Here is a 27242-nt window from a genome sequence, read left to right on the forward strand (position 1 = left end):
CGTGACTAAATAACCAAGAGATCACTGAAGAAATCAAAGAGGAAATCAAAAAATACCTAGAGACAAATGACAATGAAAACACGATGATCCAAAACCTACAGGATGCAACAAAAGCAGTTCTAAGAGGGAAGTTTATAGCAATACAATCCTACCTCAAGAAACAAGAAAAATCTCAAATAAACAACCTAACTGGGAGTTTCCTGGTGGCGCAGTGGTTAAGAATCTGCCTGCCAATGCAGGGGACACGGGTTCGAGCCCTGGGCCGGGAAGATCCCACATGCTGCGGAGCAACTAAGCCTGTGCACCACAACTACTGAGCCTGTGCTCTAGAGCCCGTGAGCCACAAATACTGAGCCCACACACCACAACTACTGAAACCCGCATGCCTAGAGCCCATGCACCGCAGCAAAGAGTGTGAAGACCCAACACAGCCAAAAATAAAAATAATAAATTAAACAAAAAACAACCTAACCTTACACCTAAAGCAATTAGAGAAAGAACAAACAAAACCCAAAGTTAGTAGAAGGAAAGAAATCATAAAGATCAGAGAAGAAATAAATGAAATAGAAACCAGGAAAACAATAGCAAAGATCAGTAAAACTAAAAGCTGGTTCTTTGAGAAGATAAACAATTGATAAACCTTTAGCCAGACTCATCAAGAAGAAGAGGGAGAGGACTCAAATCAATAAAATTAGCAATGAAAAAGGAGAGGTTACAATGGACACTCAGAATTACAAAGCATCGTAAGAGACTACTGCAAGCAACTCTATGCCAATAAAACGGACAACCTGGAAGAAATGGACAAATTTTTAGAAAGGTACAACCTTCCAAGACTGAGCCAGGAAGAAATAGAAAATATGAACAGACTAGTCACAAGTAATGAAATTGAAACTGTGATTAAAAATCTTCCAACAAACAAATGTCCAGGACCAGATGGCTTCACAGGTGAATTCTATCAAACATTTAGAGAAGAGGTAATACCCATCCGTCTCAAACTCTTCCAAAAAATTGCAGAGGAAGGAACCTCCCAAACTCATTCTGCGAGGCCACCATCACCCTGATACCAAAACCAGACAAAGATACTACAAAAAAAGAAAATTACAGACCAGTATCACTGATGAATATAGATGCACAAATCCTCAACAAAATACTAGCAAACAGAATCCAACAACACATTAAAAGGATTATACACCATGATCAAGTGGGATTTGATCCCAGGAATGCAAGGATTCTTCAATATATGCAAATCAATCAGTGTGATACACCACATTAACAAATTGAAGGATAAAAACCATATGATAATCTCAATAGGTTTCTCAACAGAAAAAGCTTTTGACAAAATTCAACACCTATTTATGATAAACACTCTCCAGAAAGTGGGCATAGAGGGAACCTACCTCAACATAATAAAGGCCATATATGACAAACTCACAGCAAACATCATTCTTGGTGGTGAAAAACTGAGAGGATTTCCTCTAAGATCAGGAAGAAGACGGGGATGTCCACTTTCGCCACTATTATTCAACATAGTTTTGGAAAGCCTAGCCATGGCAATCAGAGAAGAAAAAGAAGTAAAAGGAATACAAATTGGAAAAGAAGAAGTAAAACTGTCACTGTTTGCAGATGACATGATATTATACATAGAAAATCCTAAAGATGCCACCAGAAAACTACTAGAGCTAATCAATGAATTTGGTAAAGTTGCAGGATACAAAATTAATGCAGAGAAATCTCTTGCATTCCTATACACTAACAACGAAACATCAGAAAGAGAAATTAAGGAACCAATCCCATTCACCATTGCAACAAAAAGAATAAAATACCTTGGAGTAAATCTACCTAAGGAGGTAAAAGACCTGTTACTCAGCAAACTATAAAACACTGATGAAAGAAATCAAAGATGACACAAACAGGGGCTTCCCTGGTGGCGCAGTGGTTGAGAGTCCGCCTGCTGATGCAGGGGACACGGGTTCGTGCCCCAGTCCAGGAAGATCCCACATGCTGCGGAGCAGCTAGGCCCGTGAGCCATGGCCGCTGAGCCTGCGCGTCCGGAGCCTGTGCTCCGCAACGGGAGAGGCCACGACAGTGAGAGGCCTGCGTACCGCAAAAAAAAAAAAAAAAAGATGATACAAACAGATGGAGAGATATACCATGTTCTTGGATTGGAAGAATAAATATTGTGAAAATGACTATTATACCCAAAGCAATCTACAGATTCAATGCAATCCCTATCAAATTACCAATGGTATTTTTTACAGTACTAGAACAAAAAAATCTTAAAATTGTATGGGGACACAAAAGACCCCAAGTAGCCAAAGCAATCTTGAGGGGAAAAAAATGGAGCTGGAGGAATCAGACTCCCTAACTTCAGACTATACTGCAAAGCTACAGTAATCAAGACAATATGGTACTGGCACAGAAACAGAAATATAGATCAATGGAACAGGATAGAAAGCCCAGAGATAAACCCACTCACCTACGGTCAATTAATCTATGACAAAGGAGGCAAGGATATACAATGGAGAAAAGATAGTCTCTTCAATAAGTGGTGCTGGGAAAAGTGTATAGCTACATGTAAAATTATGAAATTAGAATACTCCCTAACACCATACACAAAAATAAACTCAAAATGGATTAAAAACCTATATGTAAGACCAGACACTATAAAACTCTCAGAGGAAAACATAGGAAGAACATTCTTGATCTTTTATGACCCACCTCCTAGAGTAATGGGAATAAAAACAAAAATAAATAAATGGGACCTAATGAAACTTAAAAGCTTTTGCACAGCAAAGGAAACTATAAATATTTGCAAATGGGTCAACGGACAAAGGATTAATCTCCAAAATATATAAACAGCTCATGCAGCTCAATATTGAAAAAGCAAACAACCCAAGCAAAAAATGGGCAGAAGACCTAAATAGACCTTTCTCCAAAGAAGACATACAGTTGGCCAAAAGGCGCATGAAAAGCTGCGAAACATCACTAATTATTAGAGAAATGCAAATCAAAATTGCTGTTGTATGACCTCACACCCGTTAGAATTGGCATCATCAAAAAAATCTACAAACAACAAATGCTGGAGAGGGTGTGGAGAAAAGGGAACCCTCTTGCACTGTTGGTGGGAGTGTAAATTGATACAGCCACTGTGGAGAACAGTATAGAGTTTCCTTAGAAAACTAAAAATAGAATTAGCATATGACCCAGCAGTCCCAATACTGGGCATATACCCAGAGAAAACCATAATTCAAAAAGAGTCATGTACCACGGTGTTCATTGCAGCTTTGTTTACAATAGCCAGGACATGGAAGCAACCTAAATGCCCATTGACAGACAAATGGATAAAGAAGAAGTGGTACATTTATACAATGGAGTATTACTCAGCCATCAAAAGGAACGAAATTGGGTCATTTGTAGAGACGTGTATGGATCTAGAGACTGTCATACAGAGTGAAGTAAGTCAGAAAGAGAAAAACAGATATCGCATATTAACGCATATATGTGGAACCGAGAAAAATGGTACAGATGAAGCGGTGTAAGTCAGAGAGAGAAAAACAGATATCGCATATTAACGCATATATGTGGAACCGAGAAAAATGGTACAGATGAAGCGGTTTGCAGGGCAGAAATAGAGACACAGATGTAGAGAACAATCGTATGGACACAAAGAAGGGAAAGCAGGGGGTGGGGGGAGGTGGTGGTGGTGGGATGAACGGGGAGATTGAGATTGACATGTATACACTGATGGGTATAAAATGGATGACTAATAAGAACCTGCTGTTTAAAAAAAAATAAAATAAATTTCGAAAAAAAAGATACTTATCTAGAGCTCTGTGAGTCAATCCAATAGAACAATTTGAATTCTAACTCCTGGCCCAATCTAATTAAAGCTTGTAAACCAGTCCCCACTACAAAGTCACCTTGTTTAAATTCCCAGTTGCAGAAAGGGACTTGGGATCTTAGATAAGATAAAGAAATGTTATGGAAAGCTTGGCTGACCTTTTTCATTTGGCAAGAGGCTGCTTGAAATAATTCTTTGCTGACACCTCTGTAAGAAAGCTTTTTTTTTTTTGTAAGCCACAGACTTTAATTTTTTTTTTTAATTTTTATTTTTGGCTGCGTTGGGTCTTTGTTGCTGTGCGCGGGCTTTCTCTGGTTGCAGCGAGCGGGGGCTACTTTCGTTGCGGTGCGCGGGCTTCTCATTGCGGTGGCTTCTCTTATGGAGCACCAGCTCTAGGCACGCGGGCTTCAGTAGTTGTGACTCGCGGGCTCACTAGTTGTGGCTTGCGGGCTCTAGAGTGCAGGCTCAGTAGTTGTAGCACATGGGCGTAGTTGCTCCAAGGCATGTGGTATATTCCCAGACCAGGGCTCAAACCTGTGTCCCCTGCATTGGCAGGCGGATTCTAAACCACTGCGCCACCAGGGAAGTCCCTGTAAGAACGCCTTGATTAGTTATTGTGCACTGTAACTGTTAAAAGCTGGCCTGCCGGGCTTCCCTGGTGGCGCAGTGGTTGAGAGTCCGCCTGCCGATGCAGGGGACACGGGTTCGTGCCCCGGTCCGGGAGGATCCCACATGCCGCGGAGCGGCTGGGCCCGTGAACCATGGCCGCTGGGCCTGCGCGTCCGGAGCCTGTGCTCCGCAACGGGAGAGGCCACAACAGTGAGAGGCCCGCGTACGGCAAAAAAAAAAAAAAAAAAAAAAGCTGGCCTGCTTTGATTGGCCCAGATTTTTCATTGTGGAGAATCAACCATCTTAGGTAGTGGAGAGTTGAAACAGCATAAGAAAATACACAGGTGAGTGAAATAGCTTTGATCATGTAGTTCATGAAGTAAAGCAGCAAATATTCTATAACTTTAAAATTTAAGACAAAGCAATATTTATTATGTAGATGTTTTGTACAAAACACTAACTGCTAGGTGTAGACCCCACATAACACAGTAAGTTTCCACTTTCGCTTCATCTCCGCAGCTGCGTTGGTTGGGTAGTTCTTCTGCGTAGATTATCTTTCAACCTGAAAGTCATGGGCCTGTTTCCTTCATAGTGATGGACCCTGAGCTCTTTAACACTGGAGGATGCCAATGCTATATTTTAAGGGTGGATTCCAACAGGACGATAACGTTTGAGCTTAGAAATGTAAATACTTCAGGTTACCTTGAGTTTGTCTCCCATGGGCAGTGAAATATATCCACAGTTTTAAGCTGGAGCTTATATCAGGGCTAGAGCGTTGGTTGTCTTTCCAGTAAACTAAGGGAACACTGACGCCTTCAGAATGTCAGCCCCCATCTGCCACCCCTCAGTCCTTACCATACACACTGGGCCACCACAGTCCAGTCTGTCTGCCCTCAGAAATCACACCCTCAGACGCACTGTCTTGTGTTTTCTGCCCTTGACTACTGGAGCGGCTTCTAGGCTCTTCCCATCTGGTTTCCCTGCACTGTTCTCTCTGCCCTCTTTCTAACGAGGGCAAAGATACAGTCATGTCACTCTTCTTTAAGCTTCTGTGGCTCCCTGTAGCCCCTGGAATACCTGCTGTGCCCGGCAGTCCTGGCACATGCAGCCATTTAGAGACTGGTGCTGCTTTCTCCCCTGTGCTCCTGTCCTCCCATCACTTCGCTGTGGGTTTACTAAGGGCTGCTCACGGTTTTGTCCCTCAAGCTTTGACTGGCTCAACCTGGGCGCTGGTTCCTACACCCAACTCCACTCATTACCCTGATTAACTCTTCAAATCCTTACAGGCCCAGCTCAGATGTCACCTCACCTTCCTGGATTCTCACCTTCTAACCAGAATTGATTGATCAACAGTTCCTCTTGTTCCTGTATTAGAATTTTAACCACACCTCAACTGTAGTATAATCACAACATGTCATGGTTTGTTATGTATTTTGGAAAATTAGACCAGTTGTTTATTTTCCCGGCTCATCTTGTGTATTTTTCTATGCCTCTATTTTACCAAGATATAAATAGAATATGAAATTTAAATACGAAGTCCTTAAGTTCAGGGGAGGGTCTAGGTCCAATAGTGCTGCCCTTCAGCAAATATCTTTTGATTCAACCAAAGACTCTATCGGTGAATCAATGGATGGATTCATAAGGCATAAGCTGGGGCAGCTCCTGTTCCAATATGACTGGCTCCATGGCAATGTGGGACTGGTGACACGCCCTTCCCAAAGTATTATAAATAATGCAGCAGAGATTTCACCCTTGAAGTTTGTGACTGAGTGGAAGATAGCACAGTGAGGAATTACATATTCATACTTCTTCCTATATCAACTAATAACTTAAATCAAGAAAGTCACTTTCTGCTTCTGAGCTTTTCTTCCTTATATTAATATTGTAGAATATTTTCTTTAATGTTTCTTAAACCATTTACAAAATTTTTATATGATCATTATAAAAAGAAAAAGGTTATAAATAACGTGAAGATACATATAAAAGTACACTTATTTTACAAGTATACAGTTGATGCTTGAACAACACAGGTTTGAAACTGCACAGGTCCACTTACACTTGAATGTTTTTCAGTAGTAAATACCGCACTGCACAGGACTGCACTGTCTGTGGTTGGTTGAGCCTTTGGATGCAGAGGAACTGAGGATAGGGAATTATACATGGATTAATCCCCACGTTGTTCAAGGGTCAACTGTAAACTCAAAAGTGATAGTTTCCCATCATCTGCTGTTCCCTAGAAATCATATTAATGGTTTGGTATTTATATTCCTCTAACTAGTTTTGCTATGCACACACTAGCCCGTATATTATCAGTTACAACAATGTGATCATACTATATATTGGGACTTGCATCTTAATATTGTCTTGGATCTCTTTTCATGTATAGATCTCTCAGTATTTATTGGAAGATTTATTCTTTATTTCTTAACATTTTGGCAGTTTTTCAGCAATGAAATCTTAAGTATGTTTGTATTAAACCACAGGTCTACAGGACTAGAAAAAGTTGAAGAACTTAAGGAAATGTGTTGAATACTGGTTTAATTATCTGTCCACGGAAAGAAGCATTGCCTGGGGTGGGGAAGGGCTATTTCAGAGCAGTTGAAAGTGAGGAGTGGGATGGGCAAAGACGGTTGCCAGTTTCTACTAGAAGTCATAACCCTGAGCGAGAGTCAAATGAAAGGAGCTGACCCCATATTCTCCCACCCAGCCTGGGCTGTAGACTCAAGACACCTGCCTGGTATTAGTGTCACAACCAGCTATCAAATTTTAAGAGACTCAAAAAATATGAGAACTGGCGGAGCCTCTGGGAGCATCTAGTCTGAGATGAAGGAGCCTGAGGTCCTCATTGGAAGAGTAGGTTTGGGGAGGTAGTTGTGGGAGGGGTTTGGGAAGAAACCAACCCAGAGCTTCAACAGAGCAGTTTTACTTTCATCAGTTTCTATATTAAGATTCCTATTTTAGGGGCTTCCCTGGTGACACAGTGGTTCAGAATCCGCCTGCCAATGCAGGGGACACGAGTTTGAGCCCTGGTCCAGGAAGATCCCACATGCCACGGAGCAACCAAGCCCGTGTGCCACAACTACTGAGCCTGTGAGTCACAACTACTGAAGCCCACGTGCCTAGAGCCCATGCTGCACAACAAGAGAAGCCACCGCAGTGAGAAGCCTGCGCACGGCAACCAAGAGTAGCCCCTGCTTGCTGCAACTAGAGAAAGCCCGTGCGCAGTAATGAAGACCCAACGCGGCCAAAAATGAATAAATAAATTTATTTTAAAAAAAAGATTCCTATTTTAGTTGAAAAATTGGTTGCATTCCCTCCTCAGAAGTTCTACCCACTGACCTAGCCCAAACACTAGCATTTTTAGAAATGAAAAAAACTAATACCTTCGAGAAGTGATTTATCCCAATGTCACAGAGCCTAGTAATTGACAGAGAATAGACGTTTAAGTCTCCCAACTCCAAACCCAGTGCATCTGGGTACTTTGCAGGGAGGATTTTCCTCACTCACAAAGGAGGTAGGAGTTGGGGGAGGGGATGGATGGCTGGGAGGACTGGAGTAGTAAATCTGAAGAGGGATTGGGTGTAGAAAATGTTAAAGAACCCTTGCTCTCTAATCACATTGCTTTAAATGTAATCAAAGGGGGAAAGAAAGTAATTTGAGACCTAGAGAAACTGCAACCTATTATAAAACAACATCCAGCCTGTTAACTCTCGGAAGAGCTGATATCTTCCTTTGGGCCCCTCCCTGGGGCCGCTACGGACTCAGCTAATGCTAGAATTTGCACATGTTCAGTGACCCAGCAGGATATACTGCTCCATGGGAGATATGACCCAAATGTTTAAATTTAACAAGAAAGTAAAACATTCTACGTAAACTTTTAGTGGTAACAAATTTGGTGACAAACATGAAGAATTATGATTATGATTGTTTTTCTGGATCTCGGTTTCTTTTTCTGGACAAGATGTAGGGTCCTACAGGTTGTTGTCAACTCTAACATTGCTTGATTCTGTGATTTTTTTTTTTTTTTTGGCCGCACCGAACGGCATGTGGGATCTGAGTTCCCTGACCAGGGATGGAACCCGTGCCCCCTGCATGGGAAGCACGGAGTCTTAACCACTGGACCGCCAGGGAAGTCCTCTGTGATTCATTTTTTAAGAAGCTATTTTATTTTCATTAGAAATTGCATCCCACAGGGGTTGTGATCCTTTTAGTTACCTATCTCTGTATAGTCAGAACTACCCAACTGCTGTCCTGAAAACTAAAACTGTCGCCCTACTTAACATTACTTATGCCAACTGCCCCTTCAGTTTAGTGAGTGAAATATCATTTGATGAATTTTAGAGCCCTTGATTTCTCTTTTCTATTCAGAAACTTAGACATCCAATCATTTAAATAGACTCTTCCTAGATGACTGGCTTTTAGCTACAAATCCTTCCAAATGTCCGAGACCAAGAGCAACTCTTACTCTTAAAGCTAGAAAGCAGGGATTCCCTGGTGGCGCAGTGGTTGAGAGTCCGCCTGCCGATGCAGGGGACACAGGTTCGTGCCCCGGTCCCGGAGGCGGCTGGGCCCGTGAGCCATGGCCGCTGAGCCTGCGCTTCCGGAGCCTGTGCTCCGCAACGGGAGAGCACAACAGTGAGAGGCCCCCGTACCGGGGGAAAAAAAAAAAAAAGCTAGCAAGCACGTCTGTTTCACAAATGAAAAAACAGAAGAAAGGAGCAGAAAAGACCTCAAGGTCACTATATACAAATCATAGGAGAACCAAGGAATAGAACCCAGGTGTGCTTTATATTTTTCATGTTTATCTCTTTCTTCCAGACCCAATAAAGCTGACTGGCATTTGACAACCAAAATGCTCCCTTCTTTATTTCTCTGCCCTTGGCATTTTTCTGTCTTTCTATCTTAGTCTCCTCCATTAGGACACTGGAGTTCAGTCTGGCTTTTAGGTTAGAAACATTCCTTGTTCAGGTATGGTATGGCTGTGAGAGCCTGAGAGGAATGTCCAAAAATCATTCATTCATTTAACTCGTGTTTATTGAACTTGTCTGCTAAGTGCCAGGCATGAATCTCAGTGCTGAGAATAAAGTAAGGAATCCCCAAAGTCCCCACCTTCTAGGGGAGAAGAAAGCAAACATGAACAAATAGACATATAATGTCAAACAAAGTGCTGTGAAGACAATAGCACAAATAAAAGGGGGGGTGGTATTTGGGATGGGTAGTTGGAAAAGGCCTCTCTGAGTGAGAGCAGGGCAGAGACCAGGATCACAAGAGGAAACAGAGTCCTGTGAATTTCTGGGCTTCCTTTCTCAACCTCCTCGCAAGTGTGATCTGCAAGCAGTGAATATTCCTCCTGGCTGAAACAAAAGGATGCTGGTTGGGGGTCTTGCTTCCCATCCTGAATAAGTTCGCCCTTGACAATAACACTGCCTTTCAGACCAGAGGAAGGTCTGCTGCATTCAGATTGAACTTTAGTAGGAAGCTTTCAACTGTCTCCAAACTGCTTCATCACTGAAAACACTTACAATAGGCAATAAAGCTGACAGTACTGGTTGAAAATGTAACAAACAGTATTTACCAGTAACTGCATGAGAGGAAGCATACTTACAATGGCTGACATTTAAAACTCCAGTAAGTGTTGCTATGGCTTGTAGTTGGGAGGGTTCTGGGGGCCTTGGCTCATGTGTAGTTCTCCATTAAAAGCTTTCAGAAAGGATCCATCCACTAGGTTTGAAGCATTGGCCTGCTGATACTCCCTTTATTATAATGATATGATAGTTCAGGATTGGATTTAAATCAGTAATGGACTGTACACTGTCAGTTGATGACTTCCCCGAGAAAGCCCAAAGGGAATGAAATAGGAAAAAGGAAATCTGGCCTAGGTATACATGGTTAATTTCACAGCTCCACAGAGGAAAGTGGTCACCTGTGAAGTCCACCACCACCCTCTCACAAATCCCCACACGACCTGAAGGCTAGAGGAGTTCTATATGAGAACTGTTTGGGAACTGTCTTCAAAACTGGAGTCTAGATTTGCCAACAGAGAGTCTATTTAAATTACAAATCCTGTTGTCTAAATCACTGTTTCCAAGCTAGTCTACCAGCCGATCCGCAACCTTTTTTTTTTCTTGTCTCTGCCACTTTAAAAAAGTAACTTTAAAAAAACAGGCAGCTTCTCAGCTGCCTTGCTTTGCAGCGGAGATAACAGAAATTGGCCACAGAATTATTTACTTGACTGCTCTATTTATGGCAACTTATTTGTGTATTTTTAAGTCAGTTACAATGGGCTATTGTTCAGTTGTATACTGTAGAAACATATATGTTGCAAATCACTCCCAAGGAATCCTGATGGTTTAAGGATTTTTTTTTTTTAATATTTATAGCCTGAAAAAGAGGTAGGATACCCAAGGAACTGGTGACCATTTTAAATTGTTTTTATTTATGTGCATTTATAAACTGATAGAGCTCTTAAATATTGCATGTTTTTCTCTCCCTTCCTTTGGCATTTTTTCACCTTGTGATAAGGAGGCTATTGTAGAAATTAAAATTTGTAGTTCCGAAGACTCAGTCCTCTGCTGTGGGTTATTAATCTATCGTTTCTTTCTGGGCTTGCTTTGAGGTCCTGTTTTTGTTTCTCTTTGTTCTTTCTGTAGACAACTAATGCCAAGCTTCGCTTTTTCTTAGTGTACCTATAAGTAGCTCAGAAACAAGATGAGCCTTGAGTATGAGCATAGTTCTTGTGTTTGAATAATGATATTCACTTAACCTATTTATAAAAACTCTTATTCATGTACTTGACTGAGTGCATCCCGCGACCTGGTTCCTTTTCTTTTGCTGTTATTTACTGATAAAAATAAATCTCCTGCGCTAAGCAGTAGGAATCTCTCCGAAATGCGAGGAAAGTCCTAAGAGAATTCATATGTTAATGATCCCTTCCAAGTGAGAACTTGGTTAAACGTGCCATTTGCTGACATCATTGTTATGGGCAGAGTGGAGATGATTTCTTTAAGAGGTGGCCTTGCATATGCTCCCAGCGTTTTGTGGCCCGCGCGTGCACCTGCGGGAGGGGGAAGTTTACATAAGCGTCCTGGGGTATTTGCATGTCAGCTGCTCCGCTCACTAGGGCTCCTGGGAACGGAGCGGGCGGACCGAGGTAGGTGCTCGAGCTACGAGGCTGGCCAAGTGGGGGGGTAACTTTTCAAGGATTAGCGTGTGCGCGGGACCTCGTGGAGACCTGCCAGGGGCACTGTTTGCAGTGACAGTTCCTGGAAAGCGGGTGGCAACGAGATCAGGCCGGGCAGGCGCCTCCTGCGGACGGGAGCCGGGTGTGGAGCAGGGCGTGGATCACAAGCCGGGGTGCCGGCCCGCAGCGCTGCGAGGGTAGGACCGGCAGGAAGCGAAATGGTTACTTTTCTTTAATGCGGGCTCTGGTTACTTCTGAAGGTCGCCGGCCCAGGGCCGGCTCCCGGGGCTAGAGGGGAGACGGGTTTTTTCTTTCCGCAGTGAAGGATCTTGGAGAGGCGCGGGGCTGGGGCGTGGGGGACGCTGTGGCCTGGGGTAGGCGACTCAAACACGGGGGAAGCAGAGTCGGCGACACCGTCGGGGACAGAGGGTCTCTGGGGAACTGGGGGACCTCTTGCCGGTTCCCCCACGGCAGATTAGCTGGCGGCCGCGGGTGAGGATCTCCGCGTTGCACCGAAAGGGGGCTCGCGGAGGACCGGGCGGCGGTGAGCGCGTCACGGCGGGCGGTGGCGACCCCTCGCCCGCCGGGCGGGGCCAGCATTGCGCCGCGACGGGGCCCCCGCGCTCGCTGCCCCCGCCCCTCGGTCCCCGCCCTGCTGGGGTCTCCTCCGGAAATGGGTGGGCGCGGGTGACCCGCGGAGCACCCAGCCCTGTTTTCCTCCGGGAGCCACCCGCGCCTGGCCAGCCTCGGCCGGTCGCAGAGCGGGGGGCGGCGAGTGCGCGCCGAGGGCTCCGCGGAGGGGCTGCAGGCCGCGTTCGGTCGCGCGGCCGCAGGTGGGGAGCCGCCGTCTGGGTCCCGGGGCTCGATGGCAGCCGGGCGGCAGCGGCTGAACGCTGAGACTGCGGGGAGGGCTTCGCGTCCGAAGCTGGGGATAGACGCGGGGATCCGCGGCCACTCCGTGCCGGCGTCCAGCCGCGGGGCGAGTGCGGTCCCTGGGAGATGACGCTGCGCCGAGGGCGGCGCGGGGCCCTCTCTGGAGGTGGCGAGGGGGGCTTGAAGGCCCCGAGGGTCGGGAGGCTGCCCTCGCGGGCCTCGCGCCGGCGCCGAGGAGGGCTTCTCTCCCCGCCGCTGGGTCTGGAGCTCGGCTTCTGGGTTCCGGAGGCTGCGGAGGCGGAGGAGCCGGGGGCCGAGTGGGACCCGCGGCCCGGGCGCCCCCTGGCGGCCCGAGCAGCCAGCGCGGCGCGGAGGGTGGGTTTGCGGGGCGCGGGGGCGCGGGCTCCTGCTCCGAGCGTCTTCCCGAGGCGGGCGCGGAGGGCCCGGCGGAGCCCGGCGGCCCATCACCCACGGCCCGTCTCGAATTAGCCCGCAGGGTTTTCCCGAGGGACGGTGGCATCCTTTTCTCCGACTCCCCTCCCGCGGCCTTTTTAAAAAGCCCGGGTTTTCACATTAATCTGTGTCAGCTAAGTCAGGCTATGTGTGGAATTTGTTTTTACAACTCGAGTCTCGTGACTTCTCAAACACTTTCTTGAAGTGTTTTCTCTGGAAACTTGTTTCAAATGAGGGCTGCAGGTTTCACAAAGAGGAGTGTTGTTCGAGAGCCAACAGGTGACGGGGTGAAACCCGAGTCTGTGTGTACATTGGAGTCAAGTCTGGCTGCCGTTTCCTTGGGCCGCCGTTGAAAATGGAAATTCAAAAAATCAATAGGAGACTTGAACACGATTTTGAGAAAATATCTGCATCCCCCCATTATGGAAAATAGTGAATTCATTAGAACAGTGCCTCGGGTGGCCCGTCTTACACCGTAGCCAGCGTTTCGGATTTTATCTTTACAGACCGGTTTACAGCCAAATAACCTGACCCCCAAAGCGCCGCTCTAGCAAAGGACCATGCTTTGTCATGATGTTTCCTCCTTTTGTTTAAGCAGGCTGTCTTTCTGTCGTGGAATGTATTTGTGCATGAAATAAGAATGCTTTGAAACCCTGCAGAGTTCCACATTTCCTCTTGGAAAAATGGATAGCTTCTTGGCAATGGTATGGTGCCTGACGGGCCACTCAGCTGTCGGAAAATGTACAAGTTGGATGGAGGTTTACCTGGAAAATACAGAAAAGGCCAAAGGGCACATGGCCTAATGCCACTAATTGCTGGTATGAAGTCCTTTTAGTCAAGGAATGTTTCATAAGCAATATCTTCGGATACCTTCATTCTGTTTTTATTTTACAGTTATCATTCATTTCAGTATAAGTCAAATTGGGTTGGCCTCTGTTGGCCATGACTTTTTTATTGTCTTTAGCAGACAGTAGGCTTGAGTGCTGTTTGTGTGAAAACTTTAAAGAGATTACCGTTTAGTGTCATTTACTAGGGAATTCAAATCTTGATTGTAATAGTTTTAAGACCTATGGCTTTTGCAGGTCTCTGACTTTTTTAAAGTTTTAAGCTAAGGACATCATAAAACTAGGAGATATATATATATACACACACATACTTGCATAAATACATACATACATACATTGTGTGTGTGTGTGTTGAAAAGGATGGAAGTGTTAGGTTCTGTACTACCAAATTAGTCTGTAGTTAAATTTAACTCACCTGCATATTTAGACCGGCTGCATTAGAGTAGCTCTTGAATGGGTGTGTGTGATCTGCATCTTCTATGTACAAAGGCCTTGTTAACAAGCAGTTTAACAAAGAAGTTGTTAAGCAGCTTGTGGCCCACAGGATGGCACTTAGCAGCAGGGGACACTTAGGGAATGTTAGCCCAACTGACTTCACAAATCAGTATCTGTTCTGGTTTTTGATGATCAAAGGACTTCTAACTTCCCTGAGCATGTTCACACAAGAAATACTTTTTCCTAGGAATCCTATAATGCTATGGTAGTCTCCTCATAGGAACTAGAGTGGAATTTCATTGGGAAAAGTATTTGTAATTAGGGGTATGACCTTAGACTTCATTATTCAATGGCAGGCGCTGAAAATTATTGTTTTCCATTTGCATGATTTAAATTTGATTTGGTAACTTGGTCCAAGAAAATGATGAATAATAGGAACCATACCAGAACTGATGTACAGTTATAACCTCAGTCTGAATCTGATTGAACTCATTCTCCTCAATGCTCTCTAATCCTAACTCCCCTTCTGACTTGCCTATATAGTATTTCCATATTGGTGCATCATCTTTCAGTCCACCTAGGACTCAGAACTCTGTTTGACCCAGTTTTCCCCTTTCTTATCGGCTCCTTTTACTTTCTCTCCCCAAGCCACCATGTTTAGGCTCTCTTGATGACAGTGGGCTAATAGGCCCCTCCCAGGTTCCTTTTCTCCTTTAATTTTAAGACCAGGAGTGGCACCCTCCTACTCATGCATTTTGTCCTTTCTCATTGCCTCTAGGGTTAAGCCGAAAGTCTTCTGCTTGAGATGTGTAATTCTTGAAAATGTTACTCAGTGCTACCATGGTCATCTATTGTTGCTTCTTTGGAAGAACGTGTCTTCCAGCAAAATGTCAACTCTTTACTGCCTCTGGACCTTCATATACTGTGTTGACCTGTTAAGCTTTTTAGGGAAAATAGTAAAGGCTCATTTATGTATATGTCAAGGTCAATCAAAATAATAATCCTTAACTATCCTGGATGCAGCATACAGCCCAGTAGAAAATAAATGATCTCCAAATGGCCAAAATAGCACAGCAAAATAATAAGGCAGTTTTTTAGTTTGAATAACACCTTCACGTACTGTATGTTATCTTCCTTAACCAGTGATTACTGTGCTTATGGGAGGAATGCTTAAGCCCTTGTCCACAGCATAATTATTCTGTATACTTTTGGACAACTTTTCAAACTGTATTTGCCTAATTTATAGAATACTGGAAGCAACAAATTAAAGGCACGTGTCTGAAGCCATGCAATTCTGGACATCACCTCAGCGTTGTGAGATAGCCCTCAACTCCTCCCAACTGGATGGCTGACTTAGAACTCCATTTGCTTGAATCCTGAAGCCAGTGTTCTTTATATTATTGTTCATTTTCTACTCAAAATGAAAACAAATGATCAGCCAAAGGCTACATCACATATAACTTACACACATACCACCATTAAAGAAAGCAAGGAAATTCCAAATGGAATTTGGAAACATTCTTATCACAGTGGGTACTTTTTTTGTTTTTTAAGTTCTAGCTTTTAATGGAATAAATGTCAGTTTCCTTGATTTTTTTTTTTTTTAATTTATTTGTTTATTTTTATTTTTGGCTGTGTTGGGTCTTCGTTTCTGTGCGAGAGCTTTCTCTAGTTGTGGCAAGCGGGGGCCACTCCTCATCGCCGTGCGCAGGCCTCTCACCATCGCGGCCTCTCTTGTTGCGGAGCACAGGCTCCAGACGCGCAGGCTCAGTACTTGTGGCGCACAGGCTCAGTTGCTTCGCGGCATGTGGAATCTTCCCAGACCAGGGCTTGAACCCGTGTCCCCTGTATTGGCAGGCAGATTCTCAACCACTGCGCCACCAGGGAAGCCCTTTCCTTGATTTTTGATATTTCCCAGAATGACTCAATAATGGTCTTTAAATATAAGGATGAATGAATGAGTAAAGTAAATGAATCTGGAAAGTAAATCTCACAAGGAACCCCTCCTTAGATGAATGAATTTGGGGAACAAGTGCCATCTCACAGCCAGTCATATACTGGGTGCTTGCAATTTTTGCTTTGCCAAAGACACCTGGAAAGACCCTGCCATGCTCCGTAGACATGGGGTGTGTGTGTATGTGTCTGTGTCAGAGATTTTATGTAGGGACTGGTTAGAAGCTCACTCTGAGGGCCAGTAGTGGCCAATAGTTTATCAAAACTGTTTGCCCTTCATTCAGGAGGCTAGAGTGACCCGAACTCACAAAGAAGATGAAACTCCCCTGTCAACATTCGGTCTTTGTTACTAAAGTGTTCTTACTCTGAATGTCACTGGTCAGCTTCAAGATGTGTGTAATCAGTGGAAGTAACAGTGGCGATTGGTACATGTCAGTGGTAATTTTAATTCTTTATATTCATATAATTATTTTCTTCTTTAAAACTTTCACATTCTTAGGCCATCTTTGGAAGGAAAATAGTTGCTGTTTTAAAGAACCAGGTCCCACAATGTTTGGTGACTTGTCAAAGGTCTGAGGACTTCAGGGCTGAGCTTACCGAATGCCCGGGGCAACAGGTTGCCTTCCCTCAGCCCTGCTCCTGTCCCTTGGGTCAGGTGTTCCCTTGACAAGTATATGATGATTGAGAAGTCATACATCTGCGGGCTGAGTCTCTGAGTCTTTTTAAATGGTGAGAAGTAGCTATTTAACTATTTTGAAGGAAGAAGGGAAAGAAAGGACAAAGGGGGGAAATGGAACTCTTCAACTTTGTTGCATGGCTTTCGGGGATCAACCCCGAATCCTGGTGTTTCTAGGAAAAAGTATCTCATCTCTCCTTACCCAGCCTCAGGCCTCTTTGACAGTGGTTTTATCTTTAAAGATGTTGCTTCCCCTACATATTTCCTTCACGGTCAGACTCAAACCATTTTACTTCTTTTCCCTGCCTTCTCAGACTTATTTACATCCAGAATCATAAAGACATTAGAGCGGTGGGGTCCCTACTGGTTCATTTCCTTAACAAACCTAGCACAGAATTGGTTAAGGCATGATTGTCATTCACTTGTGATTGAGTTCATTCAGTTTATGGCGGCATTTCAAGACCAGCACAATAAACCTGCCTCAGAATAAGCACGGAATACTGGTGGCCTGAGCTATTTTGGCTTTTTTATTCTATTTATCTCTAACATCTAACATGGTACCTTGCACATAGTTTTATTTATTTTTTTAATAAACTTTTTTTTAAAAGAACATGTTTAATTTAATTGGGGTTAGGTAAGAGAATGTGAAAAATACTTCCAAATGGTTCCCACAAAAGTGTGTGGGTGTGTTGGTGAGGAGGAGGAGGAAGAGGAGGACGAGATGAGGGATGAAAAAGCAAAGGAAGGAAAATGTAAACAGCTGGTGAGTCTGGGTGAAAGGCTGTCTAGGAGTTCCTTACTCTTCTTAAAACTTCTCTGAAGTTTGAAATTACATCAAAATAAAAATTTACAAAAGTAGTGAATAACATACAAAATGACTAAAGGACGGGTCACAGGACGGGGCCACTCTTGTCCACGTTAAGTGTGGTTCTGCTAAAAAGAAATCTCGGAGAGCTGTTTCCCTCCACATCGAAGCCCGCAGCAGAATAGTCCTGTTTCAGTTATCATTCAGCTTACTTGCAAACCTGATTTGTGGGTCCTGTTTCACAGGATCAACCTTAAGAGACAGCACCTGGAAAGAGAATGAATGGAATTTTCCTGTTAGATCTAATTCAGCCATGGTTTCATGTTTGGCCCAAAAGGTAGTATTTTGGCAAAGCAAACACAACCACGTGTGGATGGCATTCGGAAGACCCTTCATCATCGCCCAGAGAGCATGAGTAATGGCCAAGCTTCCCTCTTTCTCTTGTGCCGCAAAGCAAATACCATGTAGTAATGTAAATGTCTACATAAGGTATATTTGTGAGATCACATTTTTGTCAGTTATTTCATACATTCTTACACGTGCAAGAACCATGCTGCTTCCATATGATGAAGTCTGAGATGGCAATATACTTAACAGTATGCTTTCTGGGCCTGCTGACAAGACAGGTAATTTTTAAAAGAAAAATCCAACTTCAGGTTGTTACGCTATCAGGTAGAGAAAAAATACCTAGGGGTAATGCAGGATGTGTACCACTGCCTGGCACGTGGAGGTCACGCGGAGTAACTTATTATTTTTTAATATTTCTTTCTTTCTTTCTTTGGTTGTGCTGGGTCTTGGTGGCGGCATGCGAACTCTTAGTTGCGGCTTGCATGTGGGATCTAGTTCCCGGACCAGGGATCGAACCTGGGCCCCCTGCATTGGGAGCGCAGAGCCTTGTCCACTGGACCACCACGGAAGGCCCTATATATTTTTTTAATGTTTATTTTTTGGCCAGCTCTTACAACTTGTTAGTAAATGTAATGTTTTGTCATTTAAAGTAATTATCCTCTGATATAAAGGAAAATGAGAGGCTTTCTCCAAATTAAGAACGCTGAAGCAACAGCTCATGAGGCCATTGAATTTTTATAATCCTTTTTGACTGTATGTCCTCCTTAAAATGCCCTCTCTGGGTGAAGTGGACTGGCCCCCCTGTCCGGCTGTGTCATCGTGCCTGTCTGCACTGCAGCAGCGTGACTACTTCACCAAAGAAAAGGTTTCACCCAGGAGGCAGTGCAGGGCTTGCAGGGGTTTAAGGTCACCCATGAGCCCGGTTCTAAGGCCACTGCCCTTGGACAGCTGACCCGTGGCAGATCGCTTCTGAGGCTCGGTTTCCTCCTCGGTTTTAAGCAAGATACGCCCTCGTGGGGGTGCTTGACGTGGTGATCAGATGTCACAGCACTGATCACGCCAGGCTAGGCACAGAGGTGAGAGTTAGCTGTCAGAGTGTCAACAAAGGCCACTGAAAGCTGCGCCTGTGTCACTCATGTTCCTTCAGTTCATCACGAAGTTCATCGCTTCGCCGATGAGTGGTGAGGGACAGTTCAGTTTGAACCGAGGCTGGGATGGCTGTGGGAGCTGCAGGCTGGAGACGCGGCCGGCACGTCCAGGTGATTGGGAGGATAGGACCGTGGCACTGGGTGCTAAGTGATTTCCCTTGATGAGGGGAGTCATTTTCTGTGCGGTTTCCACAGAAGGCTACTAACCAAGCAATATAGCTGTCAAAATAATTCAGCTCTTTGGCAATCTGCATCTTTGTTCTAGCCTGGAAAATTTGCAGTTTGGCTTAATTTGTGGTGTTTTCTCTTGTTTTAAAATACAGTGACATTTAACTTTTAGGTTCTAGTTAATATTTATGACCTTCGTAAGTCTGTGCAGAGCAGGTACCTTCACATTTCCCTCCTCAGCCAGATTTGGCAAAGGGTAGACGTGCGTATTTCATGATTCAGGTGCATTTGCGTCGAAGGCACCCATTCTCCTGGTGCAGGTATTCGAGCTACGGATTAAATTCTTAACCTCTAGTTCTCTTCGTTCCATATGGGGGGAGTGGTTTTTTTTTTTTTTTCAAAACAAAAGGGAAAGACTAGACCCAAGAAATGTTCTTTCATTAACACGTCCTTTTTTACTGAAGTACAAGGAATGTGCTAATGTTTAGAAAGCCTTTCCTCAGACATGAATGAAGTGCACCTGTTGTGAACTTACGTCTTGTGTAAAAAGGTCAGTCCCTCCCAGTGGTGGGACAGGAAATGAGGTCATCTTTACTTTTTGTTTTGGGGTGAATGAAAGTTACATTTATTAGTTGGAATAATATCTACTGTTGGGCATTGCACCTCCCTAATAAAGATTGTAGTCATTGGATGTTTGGCCTCCCATTTGTGAACTGTTACAATTTTAATTTTTTAGTGTCCTTTGATTCATCAGAGAAAAATCATCAGTTTTCATGCTCACAGGCTTTAATAGGTACCATGTTCTAAGAATAAGTATCTAGTGTTGCACCGTGAGAGTCACTGACAAATGACTGAGTGTCAGGCTGACAACATTTACGTTCCACTGTCTTTCCTACTTGTTGCAGCAAATGAGAGAATTTTTTAAGGCAGAAGAATTTTTGGAAGTCTGATGTGTCAGGCACGCAGTGTGACTAGACTCTGGTTTTTAGTTGTGTGACCTTAGGCAAGTCACTTAACTTCCCTGAGCCTTGTTTGCTTTAAAATTGGGTTGGGCTAATTATCTGTAAATTCCTTTCTTTTTTCTGGTGGAGGGAAAGGGGCAGGTATAAAAAGCTGCATCTGATCCTCAAAGTCTTGTACCTTTTTTTTCTTCTTAGTGCCTGGGGACAGGGGATGATTTTTCAGAATCGGAAGAAACTTAGAAGGAACATACATGGTGATAACAAACTTCCTGGGCTGTAGGTCAGGGACTGTTGTCTTGACACCTTTATAGGCCTTCATCTGAGGAGACACTTTTCAGAGGCGGACTTACCCTGGTGGCGCAGTGGTTAAGAATCTGTGCCCCGCAGCAGGCTGAGAGCATGCAGTACAGTAGGTACTGCAGAGCTTTTCAGTGGAAGCCTTCTAGTAACACCGCTAAACATGAGTTGTCACCACGCTGGATTTTATTTTAACCTGCTGCTTGGATTCAATTACTGTCTTATGAAGGAACTCATTAATGAACGTCTGGCTGACTTCAGCCCAGGGATAGTAAAGGCTTGCGGATTTAATGTGCTGTGAAAGGATTTAACTGTGCTATTTCTACTCCATGAGTAAACGAAGTTCAGTGCCTCTGAAACTTTATTGGAAACCTGAGACCTAAGCAGTGTGGCCCAGCCGACCCAATCTGTGCAGGCAGCCGTGCTCCGCTGGGAAGATGGATGAGGAAATGCAGGGAACCAAGTGGGGTGACTGGAGCCATCTTTTCACGGCACACAGTAGTGGGCAAGGCGGGGGGCGCAAACCCAGCTTCTTCCTACAACCCCTGAGGCTTCGCAGGGATTTCATTTGTGGGCAGTCAGCAAAGCAGTTTTCTTGAGAACCTTTCTAATGAACAGTGTGTAGAGAAGCACCTTTTAAAGGCATCTGGGAGGAAACTAGTTTGGGTGGCATTTTCTGAAATGCTGAGCTGTTAAAGGGCCTCTTTCCGAATCACAAGGCCCTAGATTCTAAGTTCGGGGGGCCTGGGGACGGTGACACTGGCGTGTCAGTGTCCCTTTCTCTGGGCCCCGCTGTGTATACGCGGGCATTCAGTAAAAGCTCTTGGAGGCTGAGAGCAATGCCTTCATGTTCATCTCTTCGGTTTGTCTTATATTGCCCACAGCAGCCACTGTCTGATGTCCTGTGACTGAGAAGCTGGCTGTTTGACTTTGTTATGATGCCTTTGGAGATGGAGCCCAAAATGAGCAAACTTGCCTTCGGGTGCCAGCGGAGCTCCACGTCGGATGACGACTCGGGCTGTGCGCTGGAGGAGTACGCCTGGGTCCCCCCAGGCCTCAGACCCGAGCAGGTAGGAACCGAGTCCTCTGCTTTTCTATTTTTCAATGTGATTTAAGGTCTTCAAGGGTTTTTTTTAAAAAAATGATCCACTATCACCGTCACAGTGACATGCTGTGTCCTTGGGCCTCATTCTTTGGATGGTTTTAAATTTTTGCTTTTAAGGTCACACTTAGTTTCTCCATGGAAGTTTTCAATCCCTTTTGTACTCTTGAATCCAGAAGCCCTATAAGGATGCTATTTTTGCCCTACTGAGTGAAGACCAGAGTACTGCCTATGCATTTGTCATGTGGATTTCTGACTTGGGTGTCCCTTTGGAGAGAGTGGGAGGAGTTTAACTTTTTAAAAAACTTTAGTAACAACAAAAAGGTAATCAAAGGAAAGAGGAAAGTTTCCAAGTCAGTTCTGAGCAGTGCCTTTGCTTTGGAAGAGAGGAGATACAGAGCTGTGAGAGACCAACTGAAGTGTTATTGCGTAGGATTTGACCTTTGATAACCTTGCACATGAAAGATTCTGTCACCACATGGTGTAAATTGGAAAAAAAGAGCTCATTTTGTGCTTTGTTGTATTGTTATTTTAAGGAAGATGAGAACATTCTGTGTACCTATTTTTATCTTCCCAATATCCTTATAATGATGAACTTATTAAAAATTGCTGGTGTTAGACATAAGGGCCAAGATAGTTTGAAATTAAAAGAGCCAACTAGGCGTATGATTGCTTCTGAGTTATGGCTGTGTTTCCCATTTTGATGGGAGCTCCTTTGAGAAGAGGGGTTTCCGATTCATCCGGGGTCTAGCACAGTACCTGGCACACAGGTAGCTAGTATTCAGTAAGTGTTTACAACCGTACAAGCTCCTGCGGCTGATACAATGGAAGAGGGTGGAGAGCTGGTCCTCCAGGTAGGAAAGCAGTGTTTTGATAAACTGCTTATTAAGAGAGAACCCTTCTTGCAGCTTAGGGGGAGTAGGTTTTGTGAGACACTAAGATATTGAAGCAGACAGGCCCCAAATTCCCTAATCTATTTTTTTTCCTTCAATCATTTTCATCTCTCCTCAGCACTGCAGTATCCTTTACAGTACTCATTAAGGATTTCCTTTAGATACAACAGAAAGAAAAAAAAAAAATCTCAAACAAAAATTGAGTTCTTCTTTCAAAGTGAACTAAGTACAGGTTAATATAGCTCCCTTCCAGTTTCCTTGGGGAAATTGACTCCAGATATTTAGAAAATAGCACCCATGCAAGCAAAGAAAGCTGAAGCTTGAGAGAACCTGATAAGGGAGAGTTTACCGAATTTAACAAAACAGCTTTTGTCTTTGCAACGTGTAAAATTCAGAGAGCAAATCCAATGTGTTGTGTAGTGGCTGGATTGTGGACAGTGTCACAGGGCCTTGTGTGGTCATTTCCAGTATTCATTCAGGACTCTCTCGGCTGACCCTAGCATTAAATGTGCATGTCTTATGGTGCATAATTTATGATGCCCCTAATTGTCACTATGAATTGCATTCCTGAAGAGCAATTTAGCAGCTGGATGCTAGCTATCTGAGGGTTCTACTCAGTTGGCTCAGCTGCTCTTCTCATTAGCTACGAGTAGCCAAATCCTGTCAGAGGCCAGAGCCAGTACCTAAAGGGCAGGGTAACTTGAAGATGGAATGAGCTCAAGTGTTTGCTTCCTGTGTGCTGATGTCCTCTTCTCTCTCTCTCAGATCCAGCTCTATTTTGCTTGCTTACCAGAGGAAAAGGTTCCTTATGTTAACAGCCCTGGAGAGAAACACCGAATTAAACAGCTTTTGTACCAGTTGCCACCACATGATAATGAGGTAAAATAACAGGAAGAAGGCTAATTAGGAAAAAAAAAAAAAAAATCCACCCTGAGCATCGTGGTGGCTCCCATAAACCCCAGCTCCTCCCTGGCTAGGGCCCTTTTGCCCTTCTTCAGTTAAAATTGGGCCAAAGAATACAGCTTTCCATTCTTTAAGAGAGAAAAGGGTGTCAGTGCAATAAACTTAACACAAGTTGGTTTTTACAGTGTTTGCAGCCACCCACCAGTTATCAGGAGCCTACAAATTCCTGCGATCTCCCTACCCCTTCACCCAGAGTCAGTGCTTTATGGTGGCTCGGGGCCTGCAGTGGACTTGAGTGCCTGTAGAATGTAGAATGAAGGTGGCAATTAGCAAGTTTCAGCCTTTTGTAGAAAGGTTAATGTCTTATGTTTTTTTAGTGTCTCTGCTGATAAGAGTTTAAATTAAACTTTTCATCTTAAAAAAAAAAAAAAAGGACTATTCCTTCAAATTGCATTTCCCTTTTGCTAGAGAGGCTGCAAGATTTGGTGTCATTTTAAACGTATGGGGTCATTTTTAAACTGGCGGTTCACGGGGGCAGGCCAGCTAAACTTGCTGTTTTATTTCCTGAAACTTGATTCTGGAAACAAAGAATTGGTGACGGAGGCTGTTTGCTTCAGAGTGGTGCTTCTGTCTCTTTCTGTGAAGGTGCGGTATTGCCAGACTTTGAGTGAAGAGGAGAAAAAAGAGTTGCAAGTGTTCAGTGCTCAGCGGAAGAAAGAAGCACTCGGAAGAGGGACGATTAAACTTCTGTCCAGAGCAGTGATGCACGCTGTGTGCGAGCAGGTAGCCCATTCTAGGATGAGTAGTGATGTGCGTGGATCAGCTCGGGGGGTAGGGGGCAGCGCCAGCACAGGCGTGGGCCCTAAAAGCCCCCAAAAACTGAGATGAGAGAAGGAAAGGCAGCGTAGCTTCTTATTACGTGGGGGATTCGTGTTGGTAACTGGCTACACGGCTGTGTGTTATGGGGGAGGCATGTAAACATCGGGAGGAATCCAGCCTTTCGTGGGGTCTTGGCTTGGAGCGCGGTGCTGGGGTGCACCTAGTGTTCAAGAACGCAGGGACGTAATGAAGACGTCCGGGGCCTCCTTACTGGCTGTCCTCAGAGTAGGAGTATCTCCAACAGGAGGACGCCTCCAGAAAACCACTGCGCATGTTCTGAGGAGCAGTCCAGCGTGGTAGTGCATCTATCTGAGGCGTCCAGTGGAGAATCACGAAGAATCCCACATTAAAGAGCTATTTAATCACTAGCAGGAGGGGACAAAAATTAAAGTTTCGCTGACAAACTTGGGATTTAGCGTAAAGTGGAAAAGGCTGAGAATCCAGTCATTAAAAAGGGGTCATTTAAGATCTAAATTCTTTTGTTTTTAGTGTGGGTTGAAGATAAATGGAGGTGAAATTGCAGTGTTTGCCTCTCGAGCGGGCCCTGGAGTATGCTGGCACCCATCCTGTTTTGTCTGCTGCACGTGCAACGAGCTGCTGGTCGACCTCATCTATTTTTATCAGGATGGAAAAATTCACTGTGGCCGGCACCATGCTGAGCTGCTCAAACCCCGGTGTTCAGCATGTGACGAGGTAAAAAAGTTCATCCCTCAACACTGGAAAAACATAAGCTTCTAGTAAGCCAATATTCCACTGTTCACACCTAAGCAAAATACAAATCTCTCCTGCTTATGCTCTGTGTGTACATTTTTAAGATAACCCTTCACATTGGTACAATGGAATAATATGCAGCTAATAAAGAGAAAGCAGCAGGTGTCCTTGTGTATTGATAAGTAGCATGTCCTTGATAGACTGTGAGAAAACAAGTTGCAAGAAGAGTATGCAGCAATTGATCTTACTTTTGTTAAAGGGGGGAAGAACAAGAGTGTATACATATTTGCAAACACTCAGAAATGGTATGTAAAGACATACACTAAGTTAACAATGGTGACCCCTGGAGCATGTGTGGGGAGGGCTGGTGGTGTGAAATGAAATTTTTTTCCTTAATCTCTTCATTTTTAAGTAATTTTAGATTTATGGAAGAGTTGCAAAGATACAGAGAGTCCCTGTGTACCCTTCTCCCAGCTTCCCCTATTGTTAAAACGTCTCACATAACCACGGTATATGCATCAAAACTAAGAAGTTAACACTGATGTAATACCATTAACTAAACCATAGATTTTATTTAGATTTCCTCCGTTTTTCTACTGATGGCTCTTTTTTATTCCAAGACCCCATCCAGGGAACCTCATTTCATTTATTCACCCCATCCAAGGAACCTCATTGCATTTATTCATTATTATCTCCCTAGTCTACTTCAATCAGTGACAGTAAACTTTCAGTGTTTACTTTTATATGTTTAAGTTTTTTCAGTGATGTGCTATTTGAAAATTTTTTGAAACCAAAAATGTAAAAAAATTTAAAAGTCCTTAATCTGGAGACGGCACTGTCAAACGAAGTGTTATCTACACAAGTGGTGTTCACATAATCCAGCATTCAGAGAGCGCTAACTATGTTGACTCCACAGCCACTTTAATGAGTTTTCTTTATTAAAAGATGCACAGACCACTAAATTATTTCAATGTTAATGTATTCTTTGCCAGATTATGCCAACAAAGTGTGATTGCGGAGCAAAAATAGGACCAAGTGAATTATATCCAACGTAGAATTCTGTTTTGTTTTTTTAAAGCGTAAGCATGCACTTAGTTTCTCTTTTTCAACGTTTTCACTTTCTGTTCTTGTTTTATAGCTAAATCAAGTTAGTTAGTTAAGCTTGAGGCTGTAAGGAACAAAGTACACCGTATAAGCGACTTTAAGATCCAGTGCCTGTCAATTGCCCAGCAAACGTGCAGTTACTTGACCTTTAAAATCGTTCACAATGATTTGTTTTTTCATCCTATGGCCTCACATTCCTCTGAAGATAATTTTTGCTGATGAGTGCACAGAAGCAGAGGGTCGCCATTGGCACATGAAACACTTCTGCTGCCTTGAGTGCGAGACGGTCCTGGGGGGACAGAGGTACATCATGAAGGACGGCCGCCCGTTCTGCTGCGGCTGCTTCGAGTCCCTGTACGCCGAGTACTGTGAGACCTGCGGCGAGCATATTGGTGCGTCCATGGCCCAGCCTATTGGCTCTGTCACTTATCCATCAGTCTGTCTCTGATTACCCACACTCTTTTCTCTTTCTTTCCTTTTTTTTTTTTGTTTTTTTCATTGAGGGATAGTTCACATACTGTGAAACGTCTAGGTTTTAAATGTTTCAGTTTGATGAGTTCTGGTAAATGGGTGTATACTGGATTCTCATTGCTTCTGCTAGTGGTGTTCTGTAGAGTCGCCGTGAACACTGAATTACCCCATACTGAGCCATTGTTCCTAAGGATACAGTGGGTTAGGTTCCTGTGAGCCTCTGGTCGCAACATTGTCATCAACCAATCAATACATAATCTTGTTTTGTGTATGTTTTGGTTTAAAAGATACCTGATTTAATATGTGTTGTTGATTCATTAACACTGAACTCACAGCCAACAGCACTGTAACTCCTGCCTGAACAAAGCTTATCTAACACGTGGATTGCTTCTCCAAGGCACATCACAGCCTCCTTGCCCTTAGGAACACTGGACGGCACTTCAGCTCTACGCTTGGGCCATTGTAAACAGCAAAACCACCAACAGAAAGCACAAAAAATGTGAAATAACGGCCCTAAATCAGCTGCAGGTGTGAGTGCAGTGCCCTTTGACCCCAGCCGGGACACACACATCACTTGACTCAAATT

At 44.1% G+C, this 27242-nt stretch overlaps 3 protein-coding genes across 6 annotated transcripts in view; 1 reads left to right on the forward strand and 2 right to left on the reverse strand.

Annotated features, from left to right (window-relative positions):
• Positions 1–27242, forward strand: part of PRICKLE1 (prickle planar cell polarity protein 1) — a 108375-nt gene that overhangs the window by 75399 nt on the left and 5734 nt on the right. For 2 of the 4 annotated variants that reach the window (XM_028491438.2, XM_024122947.3), the window contains 5 exons: positions 21478–21663; positions 23354–23467; positions 24137–24274; positions 24860–25063; positions 26391–26577. In XM_028491438.2, coding sequence (XP_028347239.1) covers positions 21529–21663; positions 23354–23467; positions 24137–24274; positions 24860–25063; positions 26391–26577 — 778 coding nt within the window. In that variant the 5' untranslated portion in view covers positions 21478–21528. Of the gene's footprint in view, positions 1–11674; positions 11828–12448; positions 12464–21477; positions 21664–23353; positions 23468–24136; positions 24275–24859; positions 25064–26390; positions 26578–27242 lie in introns of those variants that run through there. The other 2 variants (XM_028491439.2, XM_055085677.1) reach the window with 2 other exon arrangements.
• LOC102991659 (translation initiation factor IF-2-like) lies at positions 12184–13023 on the reverse strand. The gene has a single exon (XM_007106053.2). It carries the CDS (start codon positions 13021–13023, stop codon positions 12184–12186), a length of 840 nt encoding a protein of 279 aa, XP_007106115.2.
• The window catches only part of PPHLN1 (periphilin 1), a 168884-nt gene continuing 159136 nt past the window's right edge, over positions 17495–27242 (reverse strand). The window contains exon 10 of the mRNA XM_028491446.2: positions 17495–17937. Within this exon, the coding sequence (XP_028347247.1) occupies positions 17863–17937 (75 nt within the window). The 3' untranslated portion in view covers positions 17495–17862. The remainder of the gene's footprint in view (positions 17938–27242) is intronic.

Source organism: Physeter macrocephalus, chromosome 6 (assembly GCF_002837175.3).
Source record: "Physeter macrocephalus isolate SW-GA chromosome 6, ASM283717v5, whole genome shotgun sequence".
Taxonomy (NCBI): domain Eukaryota; kingdom Metazoa; phylum Chordata; class Mammalia; order Artiodactyla; family Physeteridae; genus Physeter; species Physeter macrocephalus.